At 41.6% G+C, this 10000-nt stretch overlaps 2 protein-coding genes across 2 annotated transcripts in view; one reads left to right on the forward strand and one right to left on the reverse strand.

Annotated features, from left to right (window-relative positions):
- Positions 1 to 4582, forward strand: part of LOC137996813 (alanine aminotransferase 2-like) — a 14618-nt gene extending 10036 nt beyond the window's left edge. The window contains exons 10-12 of the mRNA XM_068842406.1: positions 634 to 789; positions 2673 to 2791; positions 4159 to 4582. Coding sequence (XP_068698507.1) covers positions 634 to 789; positions 2673 to 2791; positions 4159 to 4252 — 369 coding nt within the window. The 3' untranslated portion in view covers positions 4253 to 4582. The remainder of the gene's footprint in view (positions 1 to 633; positions 790 to 2672; positions 2792 to 4158) is intronic.
- A 149-nt stretch (positions 4583 to 4731) lies between these two features.
- Positions 4732 to 10000, reverse strand: part of LOC137996778 (HEAT repeat-containing protein 3-like) — a 31677-nt gene continuing 26408 nt past the window's right edge. The window contains exons 14-16 of the mRNA XM_068842363.1: positions 8507 to 8650; positions 6413 to 6589; positions 4732 to 5780 (exon numbers count right to left, since the gene is read on the reverse strand). Of these exons, the coding sequence (XP_068698464.1) occupies positions 5679 to 5780; positions 6413 to 6589; positions 8507 to 8650 (423 nt within the window). The 3' untranslated portion in view covers positions 4732 to 5678. The remainder of the gene's footprint in view (positions 5781 to 6412; positions 6590 to 8506; positions 8651 to 10000) is intronic.

A 10000-nucleotide genomic window follows, 5' to 3' on the forward strand; every position in this document is an offset into this window, starting at 1 on the left:
GAAGAGAAGAAAGCTTGCGTTACGTCTGAGCACTCTTCTTATTCTATTCGTCTTTATCGAGGGGAAAAAGACATCGGTTTTACGTCATACAACCCCCACCCGAGCCCCTCACAACTCCCAGGATAACATAATCTCCATCCCTGTCACGTTTTTCAGTCCACGAATGTTTTATGTGACCGTTCGCGTTTCAGCTTTGGTTGTAACGCCTTTAATGCATGGTGATTGGCCAAAAACATCCGGTGCCACCTTCTCCACCAACCAGAAGCAAACAGTTGGACTTGCAGTGCCCACGACCGACCCCCGCTAGGCAGTGGATACCTAAGATAAGCTACTTGATTGGTTTGTTCACTTGACTGCTGTTACGATTTGTGCAAGAAAAAAACCATGCTCGATTGGGCAACGAGCGTAAATGGTTAGCGTTCTCCTAATCAAAGACAATCATTCTGCTATTTAAGCTGATAATTGGAAAGAGAATAAATCTAGAGTTCCAGTAGATTTAGTTAATTTCTACTTTACTTCAGAAGGCCCACGCTGAGCGCTGCATTAACATTTTGTCCTGAAAAGTTATATAATACCTGGGTGAAGGTTTGGGTATAAATTCGTGTATGTATATCTGTGTAATCTATTCCACAGGAGTCAACAAGCATCTATGAATCACTTAAAAAGAAGGCAGAGTTAACAACGGAGATTCTCAATTCTTTGGAAAATGTCAAGTGTAACGAAGTAGCAGGTGCGATGTACGCGTTTCCAAGGATAACACTTACACAGAAAGCCATAGACGAAGCCAAGGTAACAACCGGGTATTTCATGATGGAACAGGGAAGAACAACAACCGAAAGCCAATGCAAAGTCAATTTCCCAACTGCGTATCAGGCGTTGACAGGGGATGTGGAAGAGGGAAAAAACCGATATAAAAGAGAGAGGAAGCTGGGGAGAGGACGGAAGCCTGCGTAAGGGACCCACTGAGGTCTTTGCAGTTCTAAGGCCAATTCCAGTTGGTTACTGACAAATAAGCATTATGTACAATGTACACTGTAAATTTTCTCATTTGGCTTCATGTGCACGCTCACTTCTGATTGTCGAATACATCTACAAGTAAAAATCTCCTCCCCTGACAACGCCATTAAGCACACCAATTTACTACTTCGTTCATTCAAACTATTCGTCGGTTTCCATTGGCTAAATCTTCGCACATTTTATATTATGCCAGCCGACAAAACGTCATTCATCTACAAATTCAGCTTAGCACAGGATGCCTTAACCCTTCCATTACCACGATCAAAAAGTTCATTCTCCTAACTAGTACCACGCATTTCTTTGTTGGGTAGTCATCAGAATTTGGTATTATATCAAGAATACACCTCTTAAGCTGATAATAGTCTTCATTCTCAATACCTGTTTGACTGACATTTCAATGAAATTGTGGAGAACATTTACATACCGATCACCCCTGGGGGTCAAACGGTTAAGTAACGCGTGGAGATGCACCAATTTGTCGTTAATTAGTGTCTTTATCTGAACAAAATGTACCGATGATCGAGACACTGCTGAGTTTGCGTTTCCTGCATTGCTTGTGCTTGCATTACTAGCTACGTAGTAAAGAGGTACGATCCCTTTTTTAGACCTCTGGAGAAAATGACTTGAATCGACGATAAAGCAAATTTTGAATATGTATAATATTTTGGAAATCGAAGAGGATGAAATCCAACGAGTGACACGCTCCTCTATCACCATAATTATTCATATGATATTCAGTTTCAAACAATAGCAACTAATAGACCTTACTATCACCCAACTAGTGGACTAATGCAAATCCTGTATTTTGATTGGCTACGCTACTAGAGCCCTATTAGTAATAGTCCTCGAGTAGCGAAAAGCCTGACGCTTTCTTTCGTTTAATTCCCAATTAAATATTTCTTTAACTTGCATTTGGTAACTTTATTATTGCCTTTTCTGTCCGACTAGTTGGGTGATACTAAAACAATTAGACCCTTCGCCCTGAAGGGCCACGGGTCTAATTGTTAAATATTGGTATTCTCATTATTAGACTGGAACTAGCTTGCAATGGAGGCTGATGCGGGGAAACCTTTTCAAATGCAAATACTCTGTAATATATTTCCCCGCATTAGCCTCCATTGCAATCTAGTTCCAGTCCAATACTGAGAATGCGAATATGGTCAAATTTTCATTTCGGATATTGCGTTTCTAGCTTCCTTGGTGATTGGACGACTCGATCTTGGTTCATATGCCGTATGATCTTATGAAAACTGATTGTGCAGGTCGTTTCGTAAAATTCAAACAGTTAGGGTTTTGTGGGGTTAAATAAAACAGTCTTTCCGTGAACGCGCATTCGATATGAGACGGTAAAAGTATAATTGGGATACACAGAGGCGTACGCTACAATTGGTAATGGATGTCATCAAGCAGATATCAACACCCATGAAGCGACTACTACGTATTCCCGAAGCACTGATTCTCGAAGTGTCGTTCGCAAGGTTTAGCCATTTAAGAAAAAAATATTCCATGAAAGGGGAAGCAGTTCCTCCGAACGATTCTGGGTAATTATACCGAACATTCTTTCTCAAATATATATAATATTGCAGAGAGCTAAAATTTTCAACAGACCACAGGGAAATCTCGGATAGACAAGAGTCTTTTTTTTTCCCTTTTAGACGCACAGTCTACCACCAGACGAATTCTACTGTTGGCAGGCGTTGGAAAAAACTGGCGTCTATTTGATTCCCGGCCACGTGTTTGACATGAATGGAAATGGCAGCAACTTCTACTTCCGGTAAGAAATACAGTATGTTCCCTTTTAACGCAATGAAAGGTAGTCCCCAGAGGCTGCGATTCTTTTAGTTAGCACAAAGGTTAACGACCTCTGGCTGGTTCTGTACCAGTAATTGCCGAAATCGCGTTTTTGCGCAGTGTAGGATATTTGAAACAATAGTGTTTGCCAGCGGTTACAAAAATGGATCTTCACGACGACTCCGTGTATTTCGGAACAGACCAGAGGTCGCCAACGACTGGGTTGGTGAGAATGACAGAGAAAAAAATTAACGGCTCTGTGTAGGCTCTTCACGCCGTTTACACTCTAAAGCACTTCGTTGCCGTTCTCGTCTTTTCAGCGATGTAAAATGACCATATTTGTGATTTCGTGGAGGGCGTGAGCAAACGATAACAGGAAGCCATGACTAGGAGAGTACAACTTCATTGTATTCGTGGAACGGCCTTTTTACAGACTGCGTTATTTCTAGATTGATTTTCCCGCTAAACCAGGCCTTTCCAGCTAATCTTCCTCAGCTCAGCAGTCTTGCATGAGAAATTATTACCCATGGGATTGAAAATGGTAACTCGAGCTCGTGCAAGCTAAATCGTCTAAAAATAACTTGATCTGTGAAAATGCCGTTACACAGCCTTAGCATAGACCGTATTCATACATGGCGGCTAAAAAATTATTCTTTTGTCTTTGTGCTAATCATCCTCACTAGCCTCACTTTGGAGCAAAAGTTCTATTGAATTTTGTTCGTGCTAACGAGGCTATAGTGAGGATGATTAGCATAAAGACAAAATAATAATTTCTTGGCCGCCACCAATGAATACAGTCTATTGGAGTTACGGGCTCCTGGAGCCCGTTTCTCGAATGTTCCGTAAACTTTTCGGGTACGGAAGGCCGCTTCCAAAACTTCCATTTGCTAGTTTTGATAGGCTGGTTTTTGAACATATTTTCAGGATAACAAAAATCAAAATGATTGTGGAGTTTGATGACTAAAAAGCTCTCCAATTTTTACGAAGTACACGAAATTGTGACACCCGAAATGTTCCGGGTCTTTAGAGAAACGTGCCCCCGACATCAATAAAAAATACTCCTCATTTCCACTCCAAACTTCCACAACATTCTATTGTTAACAGTTTCAAAATAATGGATAGGAGCTTTACAGTTTACATACCGAACAACCCGGAAAGATCGGGAAATGTGAACAATACCAGAAAAGTTATATTCGTCCTTCAATCCGTCGTCGTCGTTCTGTATAAGCTCCCTTTTCAAGGTGCTGACCAAAAGCATCGCTGCCTCTGGTAAAGAAAATGATTCTTACAATAAGCACCCGGAGCATGGTGAGGGGTCTTATCTCATGACGTACGCTTTTTCTCTCATAGGATCACCATTCTTCCTTCGGAATCCAAGTTTATTCCAATGTTTGATCGCCTGCGAAAGTTCCACCAAGAATTTATGGAGCAGTTTAAGGATTAGAACAGCCAGTGCAATCAAAACCCTCTCTCCCGAATAAAAAATTGCTTGCACTCTCCTATTTTTTTCATCTTCCATCAAGTGCAGCCAATTGCTTCCTTCGCTTGTGGTCACTGTTTTGTGGCGTAGCCGTTGCTGAAGAAATCCTTTATTATATACTCAACAAAATGTCGTGATTGGTCAATGGCGAATGCATAAATGGGTTATAAAGTGCAAAACGGAAGTTGCTATAGAAACAAGGCGATGGAGTGATTTTGTTGAGTATAATAAATAAAAAATCGTATGAACTTGCGTGGTCACTCGTGACGTTGCGAAAGTTTTAAATTGCACTCGCTTACAGTTCTACAGCTCGTGCAATTTTGAGAGCTTTCAAACTGACTTCACTCGCGCAATGCACTCGTGTTCATACGATTTCGTATACTTATCGTTTTCACGGTGTGATATGATTATATGTAAGGGTAGTTTACAGTTTGTTCGTTTGCTTGTTTTTTTTTTTTTTTCATTGCAGTAATTTACTTGAAAGCTCAATGTGAGCTTCATACTTTCGTGCTTTCACAAAAAAATATTCTGTTACTTGCACTCTATTTCCGTGACTTTCGAGAGTTTTTCGAAAGTGAAAAAATTGAACTCTGGCAGGTAAATAAAGATAAGTTTCCTGCTAGCTTCAAAAGCTTACACATTCAATCACTTGTAGCAAAAAGTTATTCTTTTTACATTGTATTGGATTTTCATTCCCGAATGTCTAGCTGGCCAATGGGTATTTTCACAGTAAAATCACCATTTTAGTGTGCGAAATGAAGAGTTTGTGTAAAGAATTTCAACACCAAATAACTGTCCAATATTAGAAATCTCAAAAGCTATAAGAAGAGAAAGAAGAGGCTAAACACTGTTCCGTGTAAAGTTGATAGGTAGTGTTGTGCTTGGGCGTTTGCAACCTCCTTTATAGTATTTCATTCATTTTGTTGGTAATTGCATCACGTGACCGCAACATGCCGTAAACCATCAGGCGCTGTGCATGCGCGTCAGCCAAGTGAAGTAGTCCCCCCCCCCCCACCCCTCCACAAAAAAACGGAGGTAGTGGATGTGAACGGTAAATAAAAGCTTAAAGTCGCTTGGATGGTAGACGGTGAACTTTTTAAGCCAAGATGACGGAAGGCATAAACTCCGAGTTGAGCAAGAATACGTAGGTTCAGTATTTCAAGCAACGCTTCAGACTTGAAACCACTTGTACTATCCACACGTGCAAAATTCACCCAAAGTACTTTCGTCTGGATTCAAGCATGTCGAAATATATTCGAGGAGTCCTTCGTTTTTCCCTACTGATTTAAGTACACATTCATGTTCAACCAGCCTACAAGCCACTGAGCGACACCACAAGGCATGCAAGACCCTTTTCGCCGAAGTTTACCAAGCATGTACTGTACCATGACTAGTGACCTTTCATTTTGTATTTTATGAATCTTGTCAGGTTTATCCTGGCGGCATCTATCACAGGATAATGTTCTCCAAGTGTTCTTCTTTCGGTTTTTATCTATGAAGCGGAAAAAAATAACATATCCTTAAACTTCGTTTATTTGTAACCCTGATTATCCACCCGTTTTTCACAACATGAACTCTTCTCTGAATTCACGATAATCGTGAATTCTTAATTTGCTTTTAAGTCACTATTATCGTTAAGTTTAGGACATTGCGTCCTGTGGTAGCCGAGAAAATAAGGTAATTACAAAATCATATCCGTGGATTGGATTTGAACCCGGAGTTTCTACTCTATATAGGAAGCGCTTCAATCCGCTTCACCACTGAAGATCAAGACATCGCACTAAAAAAACTGAAGAATAATTACGCCTCAGCCAGATTAATAATTTAGGCCTAAACTTTGTCGTGAACTTTGGCAACCGACCTTTGCAGTGTTTAATACTGTTTGTTGCTGAAAGATAATACAGCATTATCAAATAGTGCAGCTAGCATTGTGGTGGTCAAGTGGTTAGGTGAGGAGTCAGTTCGAGTCCTATGTCCATACACTTGGGTCCTCTTTTAAAAAATATATGACCATTTCCCATAATCTATATCAAGCTTTCAGTCTCCTGAATTAACGCGATAATAGTGAATTCAAAGCAAATGAAGAATTCACGACAATAGTGAATTCAAGGTGGCTTAGTTTACCCTGCTCCTGAGGACTGGTACCAACTGCTGAAGGTTCACGAAGAGGCCAACAGTGACTGCAGCAGTGTTGACAAGCGGACCGTCGGCGAAAGTATCGAAAATGGCGTCCAAAGCTTCGCATATCACCCATAAGCTGTATTGACCGATAACAATGTCACGGAAAATTGTACCCAGACACTGAAAGAAAAACAAAGAAAGCCTAATAATTGGGATCAACTCTCCTCAAAACAACAACAAAATTCAACCTTCCAAATCATTCAAGCCAACACATGGTGATCAGCAGCCTTTCCCTCCACCAGGACAACACGGAAAGCCGAAAAAATGTCGAACAAAGATTCATTTTTCAATTGGCCCCCTCACTCCCCAGGGAATTAAAGAACTCTTTTCTTTTAACTAATTAATTTTGTTATCCACATCTCCACCAATAGCATAGCTCCATCTTTCACGATATAAACGACCACTACCACTACCACTACCACCACCACCACCACCACCACCACCACCACCACTCCTACTGCTACTGCATCCTACTGCTACTGCATGCTACTGCTACTGCTACTGCTACTTCTACTGCTGCTACTGCTACTGCTACTGCTACTGCTACTGCATGCTACTGCTACTGCTACTGCTACTTCTACTGCTGCTACTGCTACTGCTACTGCTACTGCTACTGCTACTGCTACTGCTACTGCTACTGCTACTGCTACTGCTACTGCTACTACTACTACTACTACTACTACTGCTGCTGCTGCTACTACTCGTAACCAAGGTATACTACATGTTCACAATTCCTTTTTTAGAGCCAGATCCTTAAACTCCTGGTATGAGTTGTGTATAAAGGAGTCTGAAGTCCAAATTGGCGTCCTTCCTCGGGAGCGTTTGCCTTCAATTCTCCTCTCAGTTACAAGTATGAAAATACCGCTGTGTCGAATATTATGTGCAGCCCATTTCGTTTTCCTCCTGTATAAAGACTTCATAAGCTTTCTTTCCTCATCAACCTGCTTCAGGACTTCTTTATCAGCGATTGTCCGTCCACTTTATTTTCAAGATACGTCTCCAGTGCCACAACTCAAATGATTTTATTTTGTTGATATAATGTCCACGCCTCAGAAGCGTACAACAGCACACTCCATACAACTGTCTTCACTAACCGTTTCTTAAAAGAAAGGCTTTGCAATATTCTTTGTGAAAAGCTCCTTCCTTTCCGCGAATGCATTCTTTGCCATTCCAATTATTACACAAAGCCGCTAAAACAACTCATAATCCCTAATTCGCTCTAACGAAGGGCTCTCTTGAAACGTCAGCTTTAAAATTCCAGTACTGTGGTCAATCTACTCAGTTGATAAACCCATTTCTTATCAAAACAACACGCGATTTTCGTTAGAATCGCATACCTAAAGGGATTCTCGCCATCTGGCCCCAGTTGTTTGAAGGGTGGATAGCCGCTATCCACTGGATAACTCAATTAGTTTTGCTGGTGTTTATCCGCTGGATAGTGATTTACCCGGTGGACAGCGTTATCCACCTTTTGAACAACCGAGGCCTGGTTGGCTTTCAAGACGAGGTATTCAGTGTGGAATTGCGACTTTAAAACGAGGCTGACCGATATTGAACCGTTGCAACGGAAGCAAAAGTTGGAAGCAACTATGTTTTCATAGCAATTTTTCCGTTTACAATGCAAAAAGACCTAGCGGAGGTGAGGGAGCTCCTGACAGTCGAGACACCTCTTTGGAATGGCTTTTTTTAGCGTGCATTGAATATTGCAACATCCGTCGGAAGGTAAATTTACTGGCTTCATCTTTGAAACAGCTAGGCGTTTCTGGGAAAACTTCACCACCTGACTCGTGAATTGCACGCTAAATTTCACTTGAAAAACCGATATCGCACTCATCGCGATATCCGGCGGTTTTTCGCGTGAAATTTAACGTGCAATTCACTAGTCAGGTGGTGAGTTTTCCTATAGAACCAAAGAAATGCAAGCAAGTGACTTGGCAGATACGGTGACTAGACTAAGATTCGCTTTCAGGGAACCCACAATTGTACCTTAATTAAGCCTCCTTAAATTTCCTATTTGGATAAAATAAGGACGCAAACCTTGAGAATTTCCAGTGTGTTGTCTCTCTTTGCCGCCATCTTGCCGATGTATCCCAGAATACTTATCAGCTTCACTTTAATAGCGTCACATGTTGTATCAGCGGTGACTCGGCACAATGTGGTCACGTGTTCAAATGTTATACACTTCGAGAAAGAAAAGAAAAAAAGTCTAACCTCTAATTTTGAAATAATCTTATAGCTGTCAATGTCGATCAACAGAATGTATGGAGAGAATGCCTAAAGAACGAGGGATCTCACATTTGGGAATTAGCGACATGTCTGGAGCGTGCAACTTCCATACAGCGTCTGTGAAACGGCGTTTTCACAAGTAGGTTTATTTTTAGACTAGCCCTTCCCGCGAATTAGGTCAAAAAACAAAGGCAGTTCCGGTTCGGTGACCCTATGACGTCAGCTTAATTTCTTGTAATTGGTCATCGGGCTCCTGTGGGAGTCTCATTAGCGGGAAATTCAATCTAAAAATAACCTTACTTGTGAAAACGCCGTTGCACGAAAATAGGTAAGTTGCACGCTCCGGGTGATGGGCTCCTGACATGTTACATTTCGTGCTCAATTTCCCTGCCTTTACATGACTCCCAATCTTTCTCTGCAGCCAATTTATAAACTTTCACAAATTAAAGTTAACGTGACAACCATGACCTCTGCGAGGGATATGCATTTGAGCCAAGGCTATTGTCTGTTGTCTGTTACTCAGGGCAACCTTGTCTCACATGAAAGACACACCATTTATTATCCCATCACATTCTAGGCGCCTCCTGCTTATGGACCAGTATGTCTAGTCCGACCTTTGTTACCATGTCATTCCAGTTCTGTCTTAATTGCGAAAACACTTAAGCTCAGAAGTACCTACACTGAAATTCCCTCCCTTCCCTCCCTCTTTTCATACCTGGTGCCTCATTAGCATGTCCCAGGTCATGTCATGGGGAATCACTTAGTTGTAAACTATCTGCGGATTTGTTACAGTTAACGAGCTATTTTAACATGGACTCAAGTAGTGTTTGCATGTCAATGACACTCTTTTCTTATATGAAGGGTTAAATTCACCTTTGCGCTGGGTAAAAAATACTGATCTAGTCACTATTGTGAAATAAAATAAAGGTGAGGATGAAGTGTTCCCATGCGGATCACCCCATAGACTCACCGTACTAGGGTTGCGTGGCTTCTGATCGAGCACGGTTACCATAGAAACCAGGGGGCGCAACCCTAGATAGGATATGGACCTCTCATGTGAAGGATTGTAACCCTCTGGAGAGGATTGTGGCCTTGGGGATTGTAACCCCTTGGCGAGGATTGTCATGGCCTTGTCATGGCCTTGGGGATTGTAAACCCTTGGAGAGGATCCCGACCTCTCTGTGGCGGGCAACTTAATTAACCAGCCTTTTCATGACCTGCTAATGGAGTGCTTCATCTCCTACCCCATTACCCCACAAACTGTTGTCTCTTACACTTGTTGTCATGGGTTGGGGACATTAATTC

Source organism: Montipora foliosa, chromosome 1 (assembly GCF_036669935.1).
Source record: "Montipora foliosa isolate CH-2021 chromosome 1, ASM3666993v2, whole genome shotgun sequence".
Lineage (NCBI taxonomy): Eukaryota > Metazoa > Cnidaria > Anthozoa > Scleractinia > Acroporidae > Montipora > Montipora foliosa.